The sequence below is a fragment of the Natrix helvetica genome (assembly GCF_964273705.1).
Source record: "Natrix helvetica genome assembly, chromosome: 1".
NCBI classification, from domain to species: domain Eukaryota; kingdom Metazoa; phylum Chordata; class Lepidosauria; order Squamata; family Natricidae; genus Natrix; species Natrix helvetica.
This window is the reverse complement of record NC_138548.1, coordinates 350,487,541-350,514,418: the sequence shown is the minus strand read 5'-3', so window position 1 is coordinate 350,514,418 and position 26,878 is coordinate 350,487,541. Positions and strand designations below refer to the sequence as shown.

The 26,878-nt window shown below is 41.7% G+C and overlaps 1 protein-coding gene across 2 annotated transcripts in view; it reads left to right on the top strand.

Moving 5' to 3' along the window:
• The window catches only part of LOC309382601 (complement C2-like), a 63,908-nt gene extending 39,160 nt beyond the window's left edge, over window positions 1-24,748 (top strand). For both annotated transcript variants that reach the window (XM_081934294.1, XM_081934293.1), the window contains 6 exons: window positions 2,829-2,979; window positions 6,599-6,678; window positions 12,022-12,113; window positions 15,944-16,070; window positions 21,664-21,713; window positions 24,194-24,748. In XM_081934294.1, the coding sequence (XP_081790420.1) occupies window positions 2,829-2,979; window positions 6,599-6,678; window positions 12,022-12,113; window positions 15,944-16,070; window positions 21,664-21,713; window positions 24,194-24,382 (689 nt within the window). In that variant the 3' untranslated portion in view covers window positions 24,383-24,748. The remainder of the gene's footprint in view (window positions 1-2,828; window positions 2,980-6,598; window positions 6,679-12,021; window positions 12,114-15,943; window positions 16,071-21,663; window positions 21,714-24,193) is intronic.
• The last annotated feature ends 2,130 nt before the right edge of the window (window positions 24,749-26,878 follow it).

Sequence of the window (26,878 nt, the reverse complement as noted above, 5' to 3'; positions counted from 1 at the left end):
GAACAGCTTGACTCCAGAAGTTGTGAATGCCCCAACACTGGAAGTCTTTAAAAAGATGTTGGATAACCATTTGTCTGGAACGGTATATGGTTTCCTGCCTAGGCAGGGGGTTGGACTAGAAGACCTCCAAGGTCCCTTCCAACTCTACTATTGTATTGTATTGTATTAAATCTGCTTGGCTTCTACAAATCAAGTGAAGTAAGACACTATCTGTGATCTGTATTTTCCAGGCAGCAAAATGTCCTAGTTCCACTGAAATTTTTGGAAGTACCTACTGTGTATAGACACAATAATGGGTTTGCTGTTAGGTTTACTAAGATAGGGATTTTAAAAACAGGCTCACGCATCCCGTTTAGGCTTTCATCCTATATAGGTAGTCCTCGACTTACAAACTGCCACAGAGCCCCAAATTTAAGTCGCTAAGCGAGACAGTTCTTAAGTGAGCTTTTCCCCATTTTACGACTTGTCACAGTTGTTAAGTGAATCGCTGCAGTTGTTAAGTTGTTTCAGAGAATCTGGCTTCCCCGGGGACTTTGTTTGTCAGAAGTTCATAAAAGGTGATTGCACGACCACCGGGACACTGCAAACGTCATAAATATGAGTCAGTCATTGCCAAGCGTCTGAATTTTGATCACATGAGCATGGGGGATGCTTGCAATGGCTGCAAATGTAAAAAAAAATGGCCCTAACTTTCCAGTGCCTTTGCAACTTTGAACGGTCACTAAATGAACTGTTGTTAATCAAGGACTACCTGTATTCTATGGGCTTTGGAACCTACCTAGTGTAGATAGAATGAATTATTCCACAACCACCCAGCCTTTTTTTGCCTTTTTAGAGTCAGGGGTTGTTTTTGTTTATACAATACCATACAATAGCAGAGTTGGAAGGGACCTTGGAGGTCTTCTAGTCCAACCCCCTGCCTAGGCAGGAAACCCTATACCGTTTCAGACAAATGTTTGTTTATTAAATTTCTACACCACCCATCTCACTGTACAAAATGACATTGGGCAGCTTGATTCGAACCTTAGGGCCCATTTTACCCCTTCTGGTCATGCCTTAAGGCCCATTTTACCTCATAAAACCACCAGAATCCTATCGTCTCTCCCCTCCCCCCCAATCTTCTACATTTCTAATACATCTCATCATGCAAAACCCGTTGTAACCTCAACCCTAGTGGAAAGTGCTTTCATGCCAATGGAAAAAAAGAAGAAGTAAATTGTATTTGCTTCCTTGTTGGCAAAGTCCATGGGAATGTTTACCTGTCTGATTCAGCAGAGCTCCAGGTATATTATTAATTGTTTGGTTGGGCAGGAAATGAATGACAGTATCTTGGGGAAGGTATTGGTTTTCTGCAGAATGTCTACCCTGCGTGTTTCCAAGCCTGACCTCAGTTTCACTTTCTTTAGTTTTGTTGACACACACACCCGGGGGGTGGGGACGGGGGACACGACAGGTGGAGAACACCTTGATGAAAGTAGGCGGAGCCCTCAAGGGGAAAAAAAGGCAACTCAGTCCTGGGGAAAAGGGAGATGTGAGAAGGGGACTCAGAATAACCTCACCATGGTTGTGTTTTCATATAAGAAATGGCAAGGAGCTTTCAAGATTCTGTGATTATATTCTACAACGGGATTTTTTTTTTCAGCCTTGGCACTTTAAGGTGGGTGGACTTCAACTCCCAGAATTCTCCAGCCAGTATGCCAGCATTCCCCATACCTGCTGGCTGGGGAATTGTGGGTGAGTTGAAGTCCAGCCATCTTAAACGTCTATGGAGATTCTCAGTCATCCAGGTCACGGTTCTCCCAAAGGTGCTTTTTTGAAGAGGCAACTTAACGTTCTGGTTTTTCTTTGAAGGTGTTTTGCTTCTCATCTAAGAAGCTTCTTCAGCTCTGACTGGATGGTGGGGAAGCTGAAGAAGCTTTTGGATGGGAAGCGAAACGTCTTCAAAGAAAAACCAGAAAGTCCAGTTGACTCTTCAAAAAAGCACCTTTGGGACAGCCATCTTAAAGTTGAGAAACACTCCTTTGCAGTGATAAAGTAGCACTCCTGCATTCTTCCAGTGTCTGCTCACCTGATCTACCTCAAAGGACAAGTAGTGGCTGTTAGATACTTGATCTAACTACAGTGGTTTCCACCAAGGTCCTCTGTTCCAGTGGGAACAGAGGTTTAATCCTTTTGGTCGAAGGGTCTGACAGCTCCCTATAAAAAGGCTGCTGTCAGACTCAACCTTCGCTGGGTGGTTCTCACTTGTTGTACTTAATAAAGAGCTGTTGTTACCGTTAAGCCTGTGTGTGCCTATCCATTAGGGGAGACATGATAGCAGTGTTCCAATATCTCAGGGGTTGCCACAAAGAAGAGGGAGTCAAACTATTCTCCAAGGCACCTGAGGGTAGAACAAGAAGCAATGGGTGGAAACTAATCAAGGAGAGAAGCAACTTAGAACTGAGGAGAAACTTCCTGACAGTTAGAACAATTAATCAGTGGAACAGCTTGCCTCCAGAAGTTGTGAAGGCCCCAACACTGTAAGTCAATAAGAAGATGCTGGATAGCCATTTGTCTGAAACAGTATAGGGTTTCCTGCCTAGGCAGGGGGTTGGACTAGAAGACCTCCAAGATCCCTTTCAACTCTGTTATTCTATGTTGCTTCTAAGGTAACAAGCACTGTTAGTCTAAAACAAGTAATTTAGCACTTATGATGTTACATAACTTAAGTAAGGAAACATCTGCAAAAAAACAACCAGTCTCATAGAGCACCGGGGCCCCCCTCGATGCAATGTTTTTACAGTAGAAAAAGAAAATCGAGGATCTCTGATTCTTTCTCCCGTTGGCAGGAGGCGAAATCAGGGTACCCATAAAGAGACGGATTGACCATGAATTATACAACATTCGAGCCAAGGCGGCTGAGGGCATCCAAGAATTCTATGACTACGATATCTCCCTCATTGAACTGGAGAAACCTGTGACTTTCGGAGGAAGAATCAGGTATGGTGTCTTTTTGCCAAGGTTTTTAAAGTTCACCTGGTTTGTTCTGAAGCATTGATTGATTGACACTAATTAGGCTCTTTGCACATTTCAACCGAAGCCTTGTTAAAAGAATTCCAGCCCAGTTAAAGGAATTGTCTACCAAAGCAGGATCTTCCACTGAAAACTCATTTGCATTGGGCTATTACAGGTAGTTCTCATTTAGCAACCACAATTGGAAGCTAAAACATTGGAAGAACAGTTGCAAGAAATGGATATGTCTAGTTTAATGAAAAGAAGGACTAGGGATGACATGATAGCAGTGTTCCTGTTATGTAATTATGCTCCCCGTTAGGAGAGCGAGTGCACAGAGAAGTGTAATGAGAGTGATATGGAATAACACGCAGAAACCAGCATACAGAGACACTGAATAGTATAAAAATATAGTAGTTTACTATGTAGAAATATAGAGGTATTCAGAGTCCAAGTCATACATGGTTCAGTAATTCAGTTATCAAGATAATCAGTCTAACACACAAAGTATAGCTAAACAGTAGCAAACTACAATACCTCACTATACACCAACCAGCTTCTGACAAACAGAGAGAGAACTAACAGTCATTCTGGCTCCCTTTTATGGCTTCATGAGGTAACAAACCAATTACATCTCTGAATCATTTAAAGTAACAGTAAAGTAATCATAGCTTATATACATTGCCAAGCCAAGCATAGGGTTACATCCCTAACAGTTCCAATATTTAAGGGGCTGCCACAAAGCAAAGGGTGTCAATCTATTCTCCTAAGCACTAGAAAGCAGAACAAGAAGCAATGGGTGGAAACTAATCAAGGAGAAAAGCCACCTAGAACTAAGGAGAAATTCCCAGACAGGTTGAAAGTGCTCCATCACTGGATGTTTTTAAGAAGAGATTGGACAGCCATTTGTCAGAAATGGTATAGGGCAGTGGTGTCAAACTCACATCATCATGGCAGCATCACATGATGTATTGGGATTTTTTTTCCTCTTCGTTAAACGGGGCATAGGCATGGCCAATGTGTGATGCATCCAGCCCACGGGCTGGGAGTTTGACAGCCCTGGTATAGGATTATCTGCTTGAGCAGGTGGTGTTGTACTAGAAGACCTCCAAGGTCCTTTCCAACTTTGCTTATTCTGTTCTGTTCTGTTCTTCTAACTCTGTTATTCTGTTATCTGTCATTGTGAAGCAGTTGCTAAATGATACTGCAACTGCGCTTATAGTAGTTTATTGATGGATTGGTCTTGTTACCTAATGAATAAAATAAAATACAGTACCTACCATAGTCTAATTTTGGAGATAAATATTAGATAGATAGATAGATGATAGATAGATAGATAGATAGATAGATAGATAGATAGATAGATAGATAGATAGATAGATAGATGATAGATGATAGATAGATAGATAGATAGATAGATAGATAGATAGATAGATAGATAGATAGATGATGGATGATAGATAGATAGATAGATAGATAGATAGATGATAGATAGATAGATGATAGATAGATGATAGATAGATAGATAGATAGATAGATGATAGATAGATAGATAGATAGATGATAGATAGATAGATGATAGATAGATAGATAGATAGATAGATAGATAGATACATGATAGATAGATAGATAAATAGATAGATGATAGATAGATAGATAGATAGATAGATAGATAGATAGATAGATGATAGATGATAGATAGATAGATAGATAGATAGATAGATGATAGATAGATGATAGATAGATAGATGATAGATAGATGATAGATGGATAGATAGATGGATAGATAGATAGATAGATAGATAGATAGATAGATAGATAGATGATAGATATATGATAGATAGATAGATGATAGATATGATAGATAGATAGATAGATAGATAGATAGATAGATAGATGATAGATAGATAGATAGATAGATAGATAGATAGATAGATAGATAGATAGATATGATAGATAGATAGATAGATAGATGGATGATAGATGATAGATAGATAGATAGATAGATAGATAGATAGATAGATAGATAGATAGATAGATAGATGATAGATAGATGATAGATGATAGATAGATAGATAGATATGATAGATAGATAGATAGATAGATAGATAGATGATAGATAGATAGATAGATAGATGATAGATAGATAGATAGATAGATAGATAGATAGATAGATATGATAGATAGATAGATGGATAGATGATAGATAGATAGATAGATAGATAGATAGATAGATAGATAGATAGATGAAATAAAGTGATAAAATACAAGTGTTAATACAAAGATAGATTTTTTTTGCCTTACAAACCAGAAAAAAATCATATATGAGAGGACTGGTTGCAAAGTTACTTTTTTATCACTGTCATAACTAGGGATGGTCCCTGTATGAGGGAATCACTCAACGAAGTGATGAGTGAGGCTTAAAGTTTTTGTGACCTCCTGACTTTCATGTTTACTTCAGTGAATTCTTGTATTCTCTTGTTGACTGTGTTACTGAGAAGTTCATTTTTATTACAGTTTTATCCTGTAGGGGGCAGAAAGGATAGAGAAAGCCCCTGTTGTAACCTTTTAAGCAAATAAACAAACAGGTACCGGCTTTGGTAGTGGGTGCAGTGGATTGAGTATCCCAAACAAGAAGGATGGCCAGTCAAGGGCCACCTGGCCACAGCCCTTCATTGTGGCTTACGGTATCCTCTCTGTTTGCATCTTGGCATTTTGCTGACCCAATGTCTTACTTCCAAAGTTGGAAAATCCCTTCTGGCCCTACCCAACTTGTATTGCCATCTTGTCCTCCCTCATTCAATCATAATAGAGCTGGGAGGGACCTTAAAGGTCTTCTAGTCCAACCCCCTGCTCAAGCAGGAGCCCCTATATCATTTCAAACAGGTGGTCTTTTCTTAAAAACCTCCAGTGATGAAGCATTCAGAACTTCTGAAGGCAAACTGTTCCACTGATTAATTGTTCTGTTAGGAAGTTTCTCCTTAGTTCTAGGTTTATTTATTTTATTTATTTATGCATGCCCTCGCCCCCTACTAACCACTTAAGTATGAAATAAGGTCTATGGAAGTCAATTTGCGACTGAAACTATGAAAATTTGTAGCGGAGACTTCTGAGTCTGGTGGGGCATTCCAGACTTTGACAACCCTATTACAGAAATTGTATTTTTTCAGTCAAGGTTGCTTCTCTCCTTGATTAGTTTCCATCCATTGTTTCTTGTCTTGGGCTTTGAAAAATAATTTGACTCCCTCTTCTTTGTGGCAGCCCCTCAAATACTGGAAATCTGCTATCAGGTCATCCCTAGTCCTTTTTATCTCTCGACTAGCCATACCCAATTCTTGCACAACTGTTCCTCTTATATTTTTGTCTTCAAGCCTTTAATCATCTTAGTTGATCTTCTTTGTACTCCCCCCCCCCAAAGCCTCAACATCTTTTTTGTAATGTGGTGATCAAAACTCATGCAGTATTCCAGGTGTGGCCTTACTTTATAAAGAGGTACTAATGCTTTACGGTGAAGTATTCCTCTTGTCACTTACCCACCCACCTTTATGGCACCCCCTGGATTTCTCCTAGTGGTCATTAAATCAAATGGATCAATTTTTTTCCCTAGACCGATCTGCCTTCCTTGCACCGAAGGGGCCAGCAGAGCCCTGAAGAAAAAGCCTGGAACAACAACATGCAGAGATCATGGTAAGGACACCAGTCTTCTCCATACCTTGCAATGTGCTGGCTTTAATCAAGGAGAGAAGCAGCCTAGAACTTAGGAGAGGTTTCCTGACAGTTAGTACAATTAATCAGTGGAACAACCTGCCTCCAGAAGTTGCAGGTGCGCCAACAGTGGATGCTTTTAAGAAGAGATTGGACAGCCATTTGTCTGAAATGGTGCAAGGTTTCCTACCTGAATAGGGGGGTTGGACTAGAAGACCTCTAAGGTCCTTTCCAACTCTGTTATTCTGTTAAATTGTGCAGGAAGTGTCAGCTTTCCCAATAGAACAGACAAGAAGCATGACCAAGGAGCTAATTAGAACTTAGAATAACTTTATTGTCACTTTGAGTGTACACTAATCGGCATACATTAAAATGAAATTTCACAGCTCTCAAAGGGTCACCACCAGAGGTGGGTTGCTGCTGATTTGGCCCGGATCGGCTGAACCAATAGTAGCGGCGGCGAGAGGCTCCGCCCACCCACTGGATGCTTCTGCGCATACGCAGCAATGTCGTGCGCGCACCCAAACCAGTAGTAAAAAAATTGGCAAGCCACCTCTGGTCACCACCTCCAATATACACTACATAAACATGACAAGATAAATAAATAAACACAAAATTATGCATGCATAAATTATATGACCCAGAGAAACAACACAATTCTGTTTTATTGTAACCGAATCTTGCCAGTCTGAAAGTACAAATTTCCTACACGCCCCTTTACAGTCTGAGAACTTAGGAAGGTTTCCTTCTGGGGCCTCCACTATTTAAATATTCATCATAATCCAGGCACCGCCGATCTCATTATCTAAACGACTGGGCTGTTTACAGATAAAAAGTCATAAAATCATATAAAAGATATAGGCAAAACAGAATGAAAAGCAAATGAAAAAACAATAACAAGGTTAAAGGTAAGTTAAAAGGTGGAGGGAGAATCCCTTCTCCAAGGTTGCATGCTACCCTTTGATTCCCTATGTGATTCCTCAGGCCAGACAAGGAAATAATGGATTGGAAATTGAACAAGGAGAGATTCAACCTGGAAGTAAGGAGAAATTTTCTGACAGTGAGAACAATCAACCAATGGAACAGAACTTGCCTTCAGAAGTTGTGGGAGCTTCATCACTGGAAGCTTTCAAGAAGAGATTGGGCTGCCATGTGTCAGAAATGGTGTAGGGTCTTCTGCCTGGGCGTGGGGTTGGACTAGATGACCTATAAGGTCCCTTCCAGCTCTATTCTAATTTGGCAGAGCCAGGCCTTCACGCTATTCCAGAAGGCTGGGAAAGCGGAAGCCGATCTTGTCTCTGTGGGGTGAGGTGTTCCATAATGTGGGGACAGCGGCAAAAAAAATTCCCCCTCTCTTCCTAAATGCTGCAAGTCAGAATTTCTTAAGTACAGGTAATCCTCGTCTTACGACCACAATTGAGCCCAAAAGTTCTGTGGTTAAGCAAGATGGTTGTTAAGTGAGTTTTGCTCCACTTTACAACTTTTCTTGCCACAGTTGCTGAGCGAATCCATACAGGTGCTAAGTTAGTAACACAGTTGTTAAGTAAAGCTGACTTCTCCATTGATTTTGCTTGTTAGACAGTCACAAAAGGTGACCGCATGGCCCCCGGGTGACTGCAACCGTCATAAATAAAAACCAGTTGCCAAGCATCTGGATTTTGATCATGTGACCATGGGGATGCTACCACAGTTGTAAGTGTAAAAAACTGTCATAAGTAACTTTTTTTCAGTGCCGCTGTAACTTTGAACGGTCACTAAATGAATATATAAATCAAGGACCACTTGTAATATGCTCTTCCTGGCTGACTGCGTAGGATGGGTTAATGCAATTGGGACAAGATGGCTCCTTGGATAACCTGGCCTCATGCCAAGAAGGGCTTTAAATATGACAACTAAGATCTTGAATTGGACCCAGAAGCAAACTGGCATCCAGCGCAATGAAGATGTTAGATGCACAGTCGTTGGGGTGCCCAAAACTGCTGCCATGGCCACATACTGCACCTGCTGCAGCTCCTGGACTATCTTCAAGGGTAGCCCCATGTAGAGTGCGCTGTAGTAGTCATATGGGAGATAACAAAATCACAGAGTTGAAAGGGACCTTGGAGGTCCTAGTCCAACTCCCTGTTCTGTTCTGGCAGGAAACTCTACATCATTTCAGTCAAATGGCTGTCCAATCTCTTCTTAAAAACTTCCAGTGTCAGAGCATTCACAACTTCTAGAGGCAGGTCGTTCCACTGACTAATTGTCAAAAAATTTCTCCTTAGTTCTAGGTTGAATCTCTCCTTGATTAGTTTCCATCCATTGCTTCTTGTCTTGTCTTCAGATGCTTTGCAGAATAGGTTGGCCCTCTTCTTCTTCGTGGCAGCCACTCAAATTTTGGAACATTGCTACCATGTCTCCCCTGGTCCTTCTCTTCACTAGACTAGCCATGCCCAGTTCCTGTAACTGTTCATCATACGTTTTATCCTCCAGTCCCCTAATCATCCTAGTTGCTCTTCTCTGCACTCTTTCTAGGGTCTCAACATCTTTTTTATATTGTGGTGACTAAAACTGGAAGCTGTATTTCATGTGTGGCCTTACCAAGGCATTATAAAGTGATACTAACACTTTAGGCGATCCAGCTGTCTCTGATGACCAAGGCATGAGTAACAGAGAAAGTCCTCCCTACTATGGAGCTGTGGTTTATGTTTCGTGGGCAGCGTTTATTCACTCCCTCCCTCAAGGTCTTTCTCGCATACCATTTCAGAAGGTTTTCTCTTCCCCAATGGAAATATTTCTCAGTATCTGCAGTGAGAACATTCAGGGTGGGGGCATCGAGAACTTCAAGATGGGGGCTTCAACTGTGCAGAGGAAGCCCAAACCTGTTTTTTAAAAAATTATACATAACTTAAATTAAAAGAGTCAGCGCTTTTATTGCGGTCTGAGGACTTGTCCTTTTGACATTCTCCCCAGAGATGCCCTGCGCATGTCCCTCTAGGGCTGTACTGTCAATATCAGTTCCTCATTTTTACAAAGTGGTTATCTTCCTTTCTTCCGTTTTTTAAGAAATCAATTACTTTCCGTTCTTTTTTTGTTTCTCAATCTCTCATATTTGGTTTGGTACACTTGATTTAATTTTTTAAAATGTGTGCACTCACTCCCCACGTGTTTTGGCGAATAGTTCCCCAAAGAGGCAACTATTGGTTCCAATTTTGTGAAACACACCCATGTTTTGCAATTCCATGTTTTCCGCTCAGTTCATTATTTCCCCTGCATTGTTCTTATGAATGTGTGTGTTCTTTGGCTCTGATTGTCCCATATAAACCTGCAAATTGAAGATAGCCCAATTTCGCTTGTTTTTTTTTTTTTTCCATTTGAAAATCGAAACGAAAAATTCAGATGCTCTTGTCCCCCATCTTTTAGTACAGTTCTTAATAATATTTTGATTCTGTGTGGTTTTAATCTTTTAACTATTTTTACTTGCTTTGTAAGCCCCCCCAGAGTCACCTTGTAGAAAAGGTGGGCGGCATAAAAATTTAATAGATAAAGAAAATTAAATTAAAAAATCTTGAAATAGCAGTGAACAACTGCTAGGATCAGGTCTTCAGCCTGCATTAAATAATATTTGTAAAAAATGCAAAAATGTTCAAGGGCATTTAAAAAAAAAGAACATGCACATTAGTGAGGATGGCGTTGATTGATTGATCGTTGAGGCTTATGTGGCTGTCCATCTTATGTGCCATAACTTTGGGTGGCTTACACCAAGAACTATAAGAACATTGAAGAAACAATTAAAGCCAGCATCCAAGAAACAACTCAGGTGCCCTAAACCAACATTCCCTAATATATAAACCAGTGTTTCTTAACCTCCAGAAATTTAAGATGTATGGACTTCAGCTCCCAGAATTCCCTAGCTAGCATGGGGAATTCTGGGAATTGAAGTCCACATGTCTTAAACTTGCTGAGGTTGAGAAACACCGCTCAAGGCACTGGGTCAATATTTGAATAGTATAACCTGGCCAGCAATAGATAGAGATACTGTATATAATAAAGGATCACTTATCAGTATCACCCTATGTAGATGTCATATACCTATGCTACTGTACCTCGTAACACTGAATGGCCTCCCCCAGCAGTTTCATGTAGATGTTAAGCAGGAACAAGGGGAGTCCTAATCCCTGAGGCACTCCACAAAAAAGGGGTGTAGGACTGGACCTCCCCCCCACGCCCCCCAATATTTAGAAATATTGAACATTGAGGAAATGATAAAGGCTATTCACGCACCTCAAAGAAAACGAAGGGCAAATAGATTTGGGAAGATTTCTAATGCATTTTTTTTTTAATCCATTGAAAAAAAACACCCCCAAATCCTGCCTCTGCTTCTACCAGGCCTGGTCACTGACTAATTTAGACTGATTGGCACATCTTTATCTTTGCTGTTGTAACATGAGAGATTTTGAGGAACTCGGGAGGTTAAAACCTTTGCTATTTCAGAGGAAAGATGAAGAAACGGTTCGGAACAAATATTGAAAAGTTTCTTGGCACTCTTTCAAGCAACCCAACCCAGTTTCATTAGAAGGAGTGTGGGTTTCTGTATTTAAATATCAGAGGGTTTTTTCCCCCCCACAAAACAAAGCAGGATATTTCTTCAGAAAAGGAAATTGCTCCACTCTAGATGACTGCCTTTTAGCATTCGTTTTCCTGAGGGCACAAAATGAAAACAATCCCCCGTACTTTCTTTTATCAGCCACATTTCTTGCTTTCCTATGTTCACAAATGTCACTGCGTTAATTGGTTTGCCAACTTGTGCTTATATTCTGAGATGCAGTAGACTGAATTGTTTCTTATCTGACAATGATTGATGCGCATGTCTCATAATACGTCACACATTCTTTACTTTCCTTCTGATCTTCCGTTCACCTGCCAAGGAGGTGGGCAACATAGCTCTTGTCAAAATGTAAGATTTAGATAGCAAGATTTGTATTTTATTTTATTTTATATTTCTGCTTATTCGGAAATATGCTGCTTGGAAAGCCGACAATCCACACCTCATTAGTTCAGGGTGGAACTTCCCCTGACAACAAACGCCAAAGCTGTTTAGTTATTTTTGTTTGAGGATGGGTCTTCCTTGCTGTAACCTATTAGATGCCTGAGCCTAAATATTCATCTATTTAAACCACTTTTTCGAACCTTGACAACTTTAAGACCTGTGCACTCCAACTCCCAGAATTCCCCAGCCACTGGCCATTCTGGTTAGGGGAATTCTGGGAGTTGAAGTCCAAAGGTTGCCAAGATTGGACACCCCTGATCTAAAGCCATAATTACATGTCCCTTTCTGCTTCACAGAACTGGAGCTACTGAGTTTTGAGAAGGTGCCTGCCGAGTTCATTTCCTTGGACAACAAGAGAATGAATGTACAGATCAAGACCAAAGCAAGTGTAAGTGTTTGGTTCCCTCCTCGGGGATTCTGGGTAATAAGAGCCTCAAAGGGAAGAGGAAATAAAGGTGGAAAAGTCTCTTAAAGAAAATGAACGGGAGAATGTTAATTTGCCACTCCCTTGAAAATACCAAAAGGTAGTTTGAAAGCTTGTTTTTAATTAATTAATTATTTAATTATTGTTGAAACAAAAATTACAAATCCGAACGAACAAGATAAAAAAGCAAAAATGCGACAGGACCTGTAGGTACATTAGTGCACTCTTAGGAAACTCTTAAAATAGGGGATGAGGTCGACAGAAGTCAAATTGGAATGAAAACTGTGAAAGTTAGTAGCTGAGACAACCGAATCGGGTAAGGTATTCCAGACTTGGATAACTCTGTTAGAAAAAGCGAATTTTTACCATCAACTTTATTTTCGTGATAACGTTGTTACACTCCTGAAAAAAAAAATTGTGCAGAAATACTACATTTCGTTGTAGCTCAGATTTTGCAGCAAATGAGAAAATTAGAAATCTTTGGTGTTCCTAAAATGTGATGGGGTGAGAAAGCCTTTTTTTCTCAAATGTTGTGGGTTTATCATTAGAAAGCTCCAGCTTTTTCATCAGATGAAACCAACCAATAGCTCTGTGCAAATGTCACACATACACAACCGCACTCCCCAACTTATTCAGGGAGCAAACTCACAGGAGGGAAAGCAGAAAAGGTTTTGGGTTGTTGTTTTTTTGCTTTGTCCAAATTCATCTTTTGTTCTGAATCCCACCAAGGCTCATTATGAAGCCAAGTCGTGGCTCTGGCTGAAGAAAAACTTAACATAATTAGCACCATACAAATAATGTACAGGCATATGATTGACAGGAACGGAGAAGACTATAAATACATATATTGGTTACAGGAGTGATTCTCAGTCTTGGCCTCTTTAAGACGGGTGGACTTCAACTCCAAAAACTCCCTAGCCAGCATGGTATCTGGGGAATTCTGGGAGTTGAAGTCTACCTGTCCTAAAATTGCCAAAGTTGAGAAAGATTAAGTTAGAGTAACTGAGCACCTTTCCCCTTTCCATAAACATGTTTGGGAAATCTCTTTTTTTCTATTCCCATGACACTGCGTTCATTTCATCTCGGGCCTATTTGTGTGATACGTTTAAACCAGGGGTGTCAATCTTGATTTCATTGAGGGCCACATCAGGGTTGTGTTTGACCTTGGGGGAGCGTGTGTGTGTGTGTGTGTGTGTGTGTGTGGCCAGGATGGGCGTGGCCAGCATGACATCACTCGTGTCGGGGCGCCTGTGGCAGCCCGAGCGCTCTGCCAGTAAAAAGGGGCTCCCGAGCTCTGTTTTGGCTGCTGCAACCCTCTGCCAGCGAAAACTGAGCTTGGAGGGCCGTGCACGGCCTTGTGGCAGAGGCACCGTGGGCTGGTCCTTCAGTATTTCCAGGGTGGCCTGCGTGTCAGATCGAAGCACCACACAGACCGGATCCGGCCACCGGGCCTTGAGTTTGACACCCCTGGTTTAAACCATCCTTCAAGTAATGTCTTCCCTCTTCAAGCTGACAGTGCTGAAAAGACAGCCTGAAGCCAGATAAAATTCGTTAGGCTCTGTTGTTTTACCTTGGTGTAGAACAGTAGGACTGGGGAAAAGGCAGGAAAACAACAGTCCACAGGAATGATAGATTTATGTGGATCGTTTTCTCTGACTCAAGGATGGAGAACTTGGCAGTGAAGAAATGTCATTGGCGAGGCAATTGTATTGGGAAAAGGCTCTGAGGCTGATGGATGGATGGTCTGTCATCAACCCGGCCTTTTGAGACTTTCAGTCAGAATTTCCATCACCAAGTTCAAAGCATCCATCATCTTTCTATCCCGATTCTTCAGAATTCAACACTTGACTTCCTTAGCAGGTCACTGAAAAAAATAACACATAGCCGAATCTGAATTGTATTAGATTTTAATTTGGGCACCATGACTATGGAGATTCTTAATCATCCAGGTCATGGTTTTTTCCCAAAAATGCTTTTTCCGAAAGGTGAACTGGACTTTCTGGCGGGGTTTTTTCCCCCCCTTTGAAAGCATTTTGCTTCTGGAATGAAAATGATCAGACAGGCACAGAGAGCGGGATCAAAAGCTGAGAAGAAAGAAGTGGAAAGGATAAGAGAGAGAAGGAAAATGGATAAGAGAGAGGAAGAAGGAGTGTTTGTGTGTGTGTGTGTAGAAAGAGAGAGAAAGAGGAAGTAGAGATGAGAGAGATGGTAGAGGGAAGGAAGGAGGTATGGAAGAGGAGAGAGGGAGAGGAGGTAGTGCTGTTGTGGAACAAGGTATAATACGGTGTATGGAAAGCAGAAGAGCAAAAGAGAGTTACCGTGGGTAGATGGTGAGAAGAATTGATATAATATTGGATAAAATATAATAGTGTTTGTTAAGATGTGATGCTGTAGTTGTGAATATCTGTATGAAAATGAAAATAAAAAATAAAAAACTTTTTTTTTAAACAAAAAAGAAAACATTTCACTTGCCATCCGAGAAGCTTCTTCAGTTCTAACTTCTCATCTCCCCTCTAACTCAACTGTAACTGAAGAGGAGAAGAGAAACGTTTTCAAAGGAAATAGAAAACCAAGAAAGTCGAGTTGCCTTTTGGAAAAAAAACACCACCTTTGGGATAATTTGGGCACAGATTTGAAACCAACCCAGGCAGAAGTGAAGCGGGAGTGTTACCCTCTTTTCCGCACCAGCTGCTCAGAGGGCTTATTCTGCCTCCTCTGAAAAGGGGAACTTGTCCCACTTCCCCACATGTAGGGTAAGCCCCTAAACCAAAGTTCTGGTTGCGAAGCTTGTTTTGAGCACTGAAGCTGTGCGCTGAACAAGGGGAGGCATGCGCTGAACAATGGGGGAAGCTGCATGATAAACAGGGACCTCCAAACTTGCCAAATTTAAGACTAGCGAGCTTCATTTCTCAGAATTCCTGGCTGAGGATATTCTGGGAATTGAAGTCTACACGTCTTAAAATTGCCAGGGTTGAGAAATACTGCTTTAGGGACTAGTGGAGGCAGTCAACAGCCCCAAAGGTGGTTTTTTTTCCTCACCAAAGACACTTGTACTTTGTTTTTTCCTTGAAGACATTTTACTTCTCATCCAAGAAGCCTCTTCAGTTCTGACTGAATAATAATAATAATAATAATAATAATAATAATAATCATCATCATCATCTTTAATTTATAAACCGCACCCTTTCCTAAACAGGACTCGGGGCGGTGTACAGTCATGAATAAATAAGTTAAAAGTTAAAACAGTATGAATACAAAATATAAATATACTTAAATATACAAATAGGTAAACGGAGGAGGTAGGATGTGGACTGTACAATATTTAAATTAAAATACAAATAAACATTAAAATGATGGTGGAGGACGGAAGGACTTGTCTTCCTTGCAGTCACTTGGTCATTAATACTCTCTCTGAGGTTTATCTGTAGCCTCAGGTTTACCTGAATAGTGCAAATTGGTGTGGAACCTTCTTGGGACTGTTGAAAGGGACTGCATTGTACACCGGAAATAGATGATGTCTGTGTTGTAAATCCTTCCCCCATTCAGTCAGAAGCGAAGAAGCTTCTCGGGTGAAAAGTGAAACGTCTTCAAGGAAAAACAAAGTCCAGGTGCCTTTTGGGGAAAAAAAAAACATCTTTGGGACAACCATGATTTAGATGACAGAGAATTTCCATAGATCCATTTGAAAACACACACAAACACACACACACACACGAACAGATAGAGAGCTCTTGATCCAGTGGCCCAATTAGTTACTCCAGTAACAGATCTTGTTAAGCTGTGTCTTCTTCCAGCGTCCCCTGTGTGCTTCTGGAGCTATTCAGAAGATATATGCCAATGTGTCCAATGTCGACGAAGTGGTGACTGACAGGTTCCTGTGCAGTGGAGAAGATAACTTGTTGGAAGCCAACACTTGCAAAGGTGAATTTTATCCCATTTTTAAATGTATTGTCCTATAAATTGGGTTTGTTTTTTGGATACGTATTTAATTTCTTTTTAACTTTCGGGATGTGGGTTTTTTAATGTTCTCCCTGAGTCCTTTGGGAGAAGGGCGGCACATAAATCCAATAAAACAAACAAACCAACAAACAAACCAACCAACCTACAAAAGGAGACGTGACTATATCCCCAATGCATGTCGAAGTGTCGTACATCAAAGAGAAAGGGTTGAATTCTGGCCAAGCTGGGTCATCTACGCTGGAGTCACTAAACAAGGAGCGTTTTGTACCATTCTCACTCCCCAATCCTTTAGAAATACGGGTAGTCTTAGTCTTAGGCCCGTCGCTAAACGACCCAATTTACAGTGGACTTTAAAAAAAGCCACTTAGGACCAGTCCTCAAAGTTACGACTGCCATACCCCATCCCCCACCCCACCATAGTCACATGAATGCATTTGGGGCAGTTGGCAACTGGCTGGCATTTGCGACTAGTTGCAATGTTCTGTGGTCAGGTGATTGCGAGGTGCAGTGTTTTTTGCAATGCCGGATTCGCTTAATGACCATGTGGTTCCCTAAATAATCGCATGATTCATTTAAGAACAGCAACGGCTCATAAAAATGATGGTAAAATCGAGCATAGGCACGTGGTATCTTGACTTTGGGCCATCAACAGCTTCTGACTGAAATTCAGCCCTCCGTTATGGTTGTAAGTTGAGGACAGCCTATCGTTTGAGGCTGAGCTGTAAGTATCATAATACCACTCTATAAAGGAAGACCAGTGGTGAGTTCCAGATCCTGTCGCAACTGGTACACTGCCCACGGGGCTGGGCGTCCTAGTCGGATACGTGCGCTGCACACGCATGCGCACGCCACCGCCCTGCGACACCCAGCTGCTCGGCGGAGGTCGCGCAGGTGCTGTGCGCGTGTGCGCAATTGGCCCAGTTGCTTCAAAAACAAGTAAGGAACGCGGGCAGGTGGGTGGGCCAAACGAGCCACCGTACCGGGACGATGGCCGCTGTTCCTGGCTACCACCGGTTCATCCGTACCGGGCTGTACCGCCCGGAACCCACCACTGAGTAAGACCACACCTAGAGTACTGTATCCAGTTTTGGTCGCCACACTATAAAAGAGATGTTGAGACTCTAGAAAAAGGTGCAGAGAACAGCAAGCAGGATGATTAGGGGACTGGAGACTAAAACATATGAAGAACGGTTACAGGAACTGGACATAGCTAGTCTAGTGAAGAGAAAGACCAGGGGAGATATGATAGCAGTGTTCCAGTATTTGAAAGGCTGCCACAGAGAGGAGGGAGTCAAACTATTCTCCAAAGCACCTGAAGGCCAGACAAGGAATAATGGATGAAAAGTGATCAAGGAGAGATTCAACCTAGAAATAAAGAGAAATTTTCTGACAGTGAGAACAATCAACCAATGGAACAGCTTTGCCTTTGGAAGTTGTGGGGACTTCATCACTTGAGACTTTCAAGAAGCGATTGGACTGCCATTTGTCAGAAATGGTGTAGGGTCTCCTGCTTGAGCGGCGGGTTGGACTAGATGACCTTCAAGGTCCCTTCCAACTCTGTTAATCTTTTAAAATACCTCTCTAGAAAGCCTTAGTAAGACCACACTGGGAACACTGCACCCAGTTTTGTTCTGATTATATCATAAAGCCAATGAGTGATCCCTTCAATTTACCCCATAGATAGGAGCAAAGAACCAGGAAGAGGATGCTGAATTTTGTACTGTATGTAAGAACATGGAGATGAGTCATTGTTTCTCAACCTTGGCAAGGTGAAGATGTCTGGACTTCAACTCCCAGAATTCCCTAGCCAGCATGGGATGGCTGGCGAATTCTGGGAGCTGAAGTCCAGATATCTTCACCTTGCCAAGATTGAGAAATACTGACATAAGAAATTTTCAACTGGATTGAATCCCTTGCCCATCTACAATACAATACAATAGCAGAGTTGGAAGGGACCTTGGAGGTCTTCTAGACCAACCCCCTGCCTAGGCAGGAAACCCTATACCGTTTCAGACAAATGGCTATCCAACATCTTCTTAAATACTTCCAGTGTTGGGGCAGTCACAACTTCTGGAGGCAAACTGTTCCACTGATTAATTGTTCTGACTATCAGGAAATTTCTCCTCAGTTCTAAGTTGCTTCTCTCCTTGATTAGTTTCCACCCATTGCTTCTTGTTCTGCCCTAGCCAGCAGTTTGTTTTCTCAGGGGCCCACCAACTGCCTCAAGGGAGCCCAATACTCTGCCAGCAGATGGCCTTCAGAGGCAGTCTTCCAGCCATCCAGGCAAATAGCCAGTGTGTCAGGTTTCCAAATAGCATCCAAAAGTAAATCAGAGTCCAAGGCAAAGTATTGCTCAAAGTTCCAATTTATTAAGAGAGCCATGTTGGCACATCTGGGAAAACCCGAATCTGAAAGCTTCCCCACCTAGTTGAAAGTTCAAGATCTTGCCCCCACACCCACAAGTCCATCACATGGTCCAATCTCCCACTGCCATGCGGGCAGCTCCACCCATTCAGTTCCGGTCAGGTGCAGAGGTGCAAAGACAAAGGATGACCTTGGCTTTTGAGAAAGAATTGTGTTATGGCTACATGGCATCTAACTCCGTACAATCCCCCCTTCCCATTTTCCCACAATAGAAAATGCAGAGCAGAATGATAGAAACCGTGGCAGGCCAAAGGTCCAAAAGAAAAGATGGCTGCAGGCCAGACACAGTGTTTCCCCAAAATGGGGTCAAGGCCCGATCGGTGGGGTAATGAACCACTCAGAGATTCTGCAGAGCTGCACCAGAGCAGATGGAAAGTCAACTTTGCCTCAGGTTGAAATCAACCAGTGCAGAGCTGGGTAGTTAGGTAGAGAGATAAGTTACATAATTTTATTATTTAAGTGGGGGGAGGAGAGGTTAGATGCATCCTATTGCTGGTCCCAGCTGGGCAAATGTTTTCTAATAACAAGAGGTTTTTTTCAGTCCTGGATATTTCCTTACACGCTGAATCAACTTATTGATATTATGGCAACTTTAATTCGTAGAGCCCTTTTCCCTCTCTAACCTTTCTAGTCCTTGCTATGACCCGGGTGGCTGGTTCAGTGCCTTGTACGTTTCAGCCATACAATACAATACAATACAATAGTAGAATTGGAAGGGACCTTGGAGGTCTTCTAGTCCAACCCCCTGCCTAGGCAGGAAACCCTATACCGTTTCAGGCAAACGGCTATCCAACATCTTCTTAAAGACTTCCATTGTTGGGGCATTCACAACTTCTGGAGGCAACTTGTTCCACTGATTAATTGTTCTAACTGTCAGGAAATTTCTCCTCAGTTCTAAGTTGTTTCTCTCCTTGATTAGTTTCCACCCATTGCTTCTTGTTCTGCCCTCAGGTGCCTTGGAGAATAGTTTGACTCCCTCTTCTTTGTGGCAACCCCTGAGATATTGGAACACTGCTATCATGTCTCCCCTAGTCCTTCTTTCTCTTAAGCTAGACATACCCAGTTCCTGCAACCGTTCTTCATATGTTTTAGTCTCCAGTCCCCTAATCATCTTTGTTGCTCTTCTCTGCACTCTTTCTAGAGTCTCCACATCTTTTTTACATCGTGGCGACCAGAACTGAATGCAGTATTCCAAGTGTGGCCTTACCAAGGCATTACAAAGTGGTATTAACACTTCACGTGATCTTGATTCTATCCCTCTGTTGACGCAGCCTAGAACTGTGTTGGCTTTTTTGGCAGCTGCTGCACACTGCTGGCTCATATTTAAATTGCTGTCCACTAGGACTCCAAGATCCCTCCCACAGTTACTACTATTGAGCACAGTACCACCTATGCAAAGGATCAGATGGGGGTGGGAATAATTTACATTTCCTGCTGCCCAAGTAGAAATGTTGAGGGCCAGTTTGGTTTAGTGTTTCAAGGCACTAGATTAGAAGCCAGAAGACCATGAGTTCTGGTCCCCCTTTAGATATAGAAGTTAATTAGATGTCCCCAAGGTGCTTTTTCAAGAGGCTGCTTCTTTAAGCTGAAGAAACTTCTTGAATGAGAAGTGAAACGTCTTCAAAGAAAAACCCAAGAAAGTCAAGTTGCCTCTTGAAAAAGCACCTTTGAGACAATCATTACCTGGATGACTGAGTATTGACATTATTGGATTATATTTTGAGGCAATCGTTCTCATACCTGGACTGGGAAGTCAAAAAATATCTATCTACCAACCCACATGGATCAGAATGGAACATGATGATCCGTAGCCCAATCCTTCATCCTACAGTGCATTGATTAATGAGAAGGAGGAGGAATTACACAATGCTTTCCTCCATGGAACAGCTGGATATTAGTTGACATAAGTTGCATCTTGATGACCAGAATAGTTTGCTCTTAGGTTTTATCAACTACTAGCTGATAACCTGGCATTATCCAAGTATTTATTTATAAGGGGAAAATGTCCGGACCAAACATAATTTCTAATGTTGGATTTTCCCCCTTACCAGAGGGAGCCCCTTTGTAGAGTACTGTGAAGCCGTTACCATGGCAACTCCACTGTGCTGCACAGTAGAAGCCATTTTACGGCACAATAGGCTGTATCTTAACAGAATATACACCCCAAGGGGTGTTAGGGGTGTCTTACCATGCAGTATTTTTTTCCAGAGAGTAAGTCTATCTGTGTATCGTTTGGTTGAAATTGCTCCAGGTGTTCCAGAGTTATGCTGGAACATACACAAACACAAACAAACAAACAAACAAACATACACACACACAGGGTATCAATTGGCATTTCAAATGAAACAATAGGAGTACCATGTTTAACATGGACTGAAGAATTCCAAGATGTATGATCTACATGAGATAATCTGTTCTCTTTTAAAAATAAACCTATCAAAGGCTAGTGAGAAATAAACAATTATCTTTAAAGAATTCCAGAGTAAGCTGAGGCCTTAGATCTGTAGGTTTAGAAGTCCTCTGTCTTAGGTCTTCTCAGATGTAAAGATAGATCTCTGATTAGGAGGAAGAAAGAGGCCTTCTCCGTCTATTGTTCATCTAATCGGCAGTTAAGTTTTGCCCAGTTTTGCAAGGCCTGAACTTTTGAACTTTTGAACTTTTTCCTCCTGGAGGTGGCAAGAAGTGGTGAAATTTGAAGTGGTTGAAACTAGTCCTCTGTTTAATTTCACTTTTCCCACTGATAGCTTATGCGCCGAAGACAAATTGCTTGTGCGTCCAATGACACTTGGCCAATAAAGAATTTTATTCTGTTCTCTTCTGTTCTGCTCTGCTCTACTTTTATTCTACTCTACTCTACTCTACTCTACTCTACTCTACTCTACTCTACTCTACTCTACTCTACTCCACTCCACTCCACTCCACTCCACTCCACTCCACTCCACTCTATTCTATTCTACTTACTCTAATTCTATTCTACTCTACTCTACTTCTACTCTACTCCTATTCTATTCTACTCTACTTTACTTACTCTAATTCTATTCTATTCTATTCACTCTACTCTACTCCTATTCTATTCCGCTCTGCTCCACCCTGCCCACTCCATTCCATTCCATTCCATTCTATTTTGCAGGTGAATCTGGGGGATCGCTCTTCGTTGAAAGGAGAGAAAGACATTTTCAGGTAATGAACTATGTACTGGATTCTAATGTCGCATGTACAGTAGTAGCCGAAGTCAGTTGGTTATATGTTCTTTTCATCTGGGTTACGGCCAGTCCCTTCTTGAGATCCTACCTGTTCCTAAGACAGAGTTTTTTTTAAAAAATTGTGATTTATTGAACTAGCTGCAACGGTACTGCCTGAGCACTCTGCTAATGAAAAGCTGTTTTTGGCTGCGACAGCCTCCTGCAATCCTCTGCCAGAGAAAACGGAATTCTTTGTGAGCTCTGTTTTCGGCTGTGATGGCGTCCTGCAACCCTCCGGCCCATGGGGCTTGAGTTTGACACCTCTACTTTAGATGCTGTGAGAACAGTTGAGATGCTTTGCATAAGAAAAGGCAAGATTCCTTAGGGCGAGTGTTATAAAATCTTCCTAATAAGCAGGAAGTTCTGCTTAAGAGTGAAGACCCTGGTGTGAAAAAAGCAGACTCCTGTTTTCTGGATGTGTCCCAGCAGATTTTGGGGTACCTTCTCTTGGGTGAGCTCTACTTGGATTCTTGCACTAAGCAGAAGGAGAGGCTCAGTGGCTCTATGATCTTGTTTTTCAAAAGTCCCCCCCCTTTTTTTTTTTAACCTCCCTTAATTTTCCTGCAGATATGTCCGACTTACTCTCTCCCTTTATGCCTTAAAATATTTCAATTTAAGGTAGGTCAGGAAGGCAGAAGCTAGATGTGAGATGTTACAAACGTGTAAAATAAAATACCTAGAATGATAATTTTATAGAGATTTATGTTAGAAATATGGAAATAATAGTTACGAACATGATACTGTGTACTAGGAGACATAATCGTATGTATAATGTAAACAACTGTGGATATAACCAGTATATCGTTGTTGCAAAGCTGAAACTGTGATGTAAAACGAAGAAAACTGTAGAATAAAAATATTTTTTTTAAAAAAGGAAGGCAGAAGTTAGAATAACAACGATCGGCCAACATGTGTGGTTGCAGAAATAAGAATAAACCAATGGTATTGTACAGGTGATTCACTACAGTCACCATAGGCTTAGCCCTACACGCTATCCACTATACAACACTGGATTATTGTGAGAGTAAATGCAAGTGTGTATCTGGAGGAGGCTACCAAGTACCACATAAGCCAGGAGTCTCCAAAGTTAACAACCTTAAGACTTGTGGACTTAAAGACCACCGATTCTAAGAGTTGAAGTTTGCAAGTCTTAAAATGGTCAACTTTGGAGACCCCTGTCATAGGCTTTGTTTTAGAGGTGAGACGGGATGAAAAGGTCTCTGCAAGAATCACCTGGCAGGCAGTCATTTCAACCCTGTTTCCATTACCACATACGTTGTTAGTAAGTACCCATGAGGAAGCAAAAAGGCAAGTTGCTTCAGGATTGACACAGGTCATGGATAGTTCATTGTGAGAAGGAGAACTCCACCTTGGGCATATATGGGTGTGATATTATGACAAAAGGATCAATAGCAATAGCAATAGCACTTATATATGGCTTCATAGTGCTTTATACCCCACTCTAAGCTGTTTACAGAGTTAGCATATTGCCCATATTGTTAGCATTTACTGACCTCAGAAGGATGAAAGGATGAGTCAACCTTGTGCTGGTCAGGATTGAACTCCTGACAGTGGATAGAGTTAGCCTGCAATACCTCATTCTAACCACTGTGCCACCATGGCTCTTGCAAAATGACCTCATGATGTACATTTTTACATCATACTTGGGAACATCAACCAAAGGCTGTACCTACTGGAAGATGGAGACTTCCCTGTTCAGAACCACCCTGTTCTGACTAGGAGCATGAAGCAGACTCCTTGTCCCAATGAAAACCCCTTTTAAGTTACTGTGAATTCCTCTCCTTCACATCCAGTAAAGTCTTTCAAGGGTGAATTTACAATCACAGACCTTATCTGGCTTGGAGAGCTGCCAGGTCAATAGCTTCAAAACTTAGCAAGGAGTTTCGGAGAGTCACGAACCAATTAAGTGAATTAATTGTCCCCTGCAAACTCCACTCCCCTTTCGCTCCTCTTTTATTCCCTCTGGGAGGAGCCATTCAACATCCACCTGTGGCCTTACTCCCAAGTTGAACTTGTTCCTTAGCTGTTCCCTTTGTCTGGCAACTCTGTGCATGCGCACACTGGGAACAGGCTCCAGCTGTTCCTCTGCCTCACTGATGTCTGACTCCGAAGGCATCTGATAACTGTCAGACAGCCCTGGCCCTCTCTCTGCCTCTGATGCAAAGCCCTCATCAGAGCCTTCCCCAGACTCCAGGACTGGCCCATGTTCCTCCCCAACCTACTCACTGTCCGAATCTGCTGCAAGATCTGCTGGCCACTGGCGGGCCACAATACACACCAGGTGAAGGGCAAGAAACAGTGAGATTTAGGTTGGCCAATAACCACAATTAGTGACTCACTGGATCTGATCCAGGTTATCTAGTTTATTATTTACCATTTCTTTGTCTTTCCCGATAGGTGGGTGTGATCAGCTGGGGCACGTACAATCCATGTGCACAGCAGAATAAAAACGACGATGGGGAGATAATACGAGATCGGCCAAGCAAAGAATCCAAACCACGAAACTTCTACATCAGTCTATTTCAAGTGCAGGATTGGTTAAGAAAATATCTGGACAACTCCTTGAGATTCATTCCCATGCAATGAACTTCTAATACTTGCTCTTAACCTGGACTCAGTACAATATTGGCCAAGCCAGCAATCTCCATGATGATTAGTTTGATGGCATCTGTGATTCAACCAATTGATATTCTCAGCAGAAGGCTCAAAACCTAATTTGGTCCAAAGCTCATTGTGTCAAAGCCTTGAGGTCCTTCAAACAGACAGTGCAAAAATGCCAATCAGTTGAAAATAATAATTAAGCCAATGATTCTTTTCATAATACTGTATATTATGCACCTCTGCTTGCCTTCTTCCACGATCCTTGTACAATATTTATTCTAAAGTTAATCCTGTTCCCCTAAAGCTTTCTAATGTTGATTAACACGGTAATTAAATGCTTCTTTCTTATTATTCTTTCTGCTGCTTGTTATGATTTCTTACAGAGCATGGCAGCAGAATTACTATTAAACACATTGTCAGTGGAGTGGCATTTCTCTTCTTGTTATTGTGCCATATCCGTCATGGGACATTGGCGATCATGTAGCATATCTCAGTTGAGTCTTAGCTTCAATTCTTGTTAACTGAGAGTGAATGTTTGTGTTTAATGCAGGGGTGAAATTCAGCAGGTTCTGACCGTTTCTGGAGAACCAGTAGCAGAAATTTTCAGTAGTTCGGAGAACTGGCAAATACCACCTCTGGCTGGCCCCAGAGTGTGGTAGAAATAGTGATTTTGCAATACCCTTTCCCCAGGAATGGGGAGGGAATGGGGATTTTGCAGTATCCTTCCTCTGCCACGCCCACCAAGCCACACCCACAGAACCGGTAGTAAAAAAAAAATGAATTTCACCACTGCATAAGTGGTTCCTTTTCATGTTATTTTGCATCATCGTATAATGTTGTTTCGTAGTTCGCAATTAAGCCTTTTGTGTGCCTTTTGAGCAAACAATGACTCAGGAATTCATAATAAGAGGCTATTAGAAATCCCCAGGAAGCAATAAATGCCAGAGCACTTTTGAATTAAAAGAATCCTATTTCCTGCTTCACACAGGATGCTTTTGATTCAAAATATTGAAGGGCCAGGAACAGTTTGCTACCTCCTTCCCCGATTAGACTCTATGACACCCTGGGAAGGGCAGGTCTTTTGACTGTGAGATTGTGGCTGCCATCTGAACGCATTGGACACACACGTATACCCATAACTTATGAATGTCCTTGTTTAGTTTCATAATTGCACTTTAAATCTGGAAGTGGTTTTGAAAAGCAACAGAAAACAAAAAAAGTGACCCAGAAAAACAACATTAATCATAGATGTCCCTAAATATTTTTCTACAAATAAAGGAATAGCCCGATAGAGACATTATGAGGTTTTTTTTCCCCCATCCAGAATATAGTCTTGAAGTGAAGTGGAATAATTTCTGCATGTAGTTTCAGGAAGATAATATATATATATATTAGCTCTCATCAGCTAGCCATACCCTTACTGGGATTTCAACCTATATATATTAGCTAATTAGCTTGAAATAGATCTATACTAGTCTCCCTTTATTTATTTATCAGTACAAATACAACACACACACACACACACACACACATAGGCTATGATTTTGGCATAAAACTCTTAATGACCACTTTCCATTTTTCTCCACTGTTAAGTAGAAGTTCTCTCCACATATCCCTGACTCAGCAGAAAAGTAGAAATTTCTGGCATGAAATTTGTTGTTCTCATTGCCAGTTTGATCCTGGTTCTGCTTCATCAGAGCAAGATTTGAGCAACCTTAAGGCTGTCTTTGGATGGAGCTGGAATACAGGTACTCCTCGATTTACGACACTTTATTTAGTGACCGTTCCAAGTTACAACCGCACTGAAAAACGATGCTTGAACAGTCACTAAATGAACAGTTGTAAGTCGAGGACTACCTATAGGTATCTTTACTCAGTGGCTACGTCATAAATACATGCCAGTTGGGAAGAGTCCAAATTTTAATCCTGTGACCATGCAATGTAAGTGTGAAAAGTGATCATAAGACACTTTTTTTCAGCGCCATTGTGACTTTGAATATTCACTTTGAACAGTGTTCCAATATTTAAGGGGCTGCCACAAAGCAGATGAGGGTCAACCTATTCTCCAAAGCATCTGAAGGTACAACAAAAAGCAATGGATGGAAACCAATCAAAGAGACAACCAACCTAAAAATAAGGAGAAATTTCCTGACAATTAGAAGCGGTGGTGGGTCAGTGGTTAGAATACAGCATCGCAGGCTAACTCTGCGGACTGCCAAAAGTTCAATTCTGACCGGCTCAAAGTTGATTCAGCCTTCCATCCTTCCGAGGTGGGTAAAATGAGGACCCAGATGGCTGGGGGCAATAGGCTGACTCTTAAACCACTGAAGAGACTGTTATAAATCACACTATGGAGCTGTATATAAGCCTAAGTGCTATTGCTATTAGAACAATTTACCAGTGGAAGGACTTGCCTCCAGAAGTTGTGAATGCTTCCACACTGGAGGTTTTTAAGAATATGTTTGTCCGTAATGGTATAGT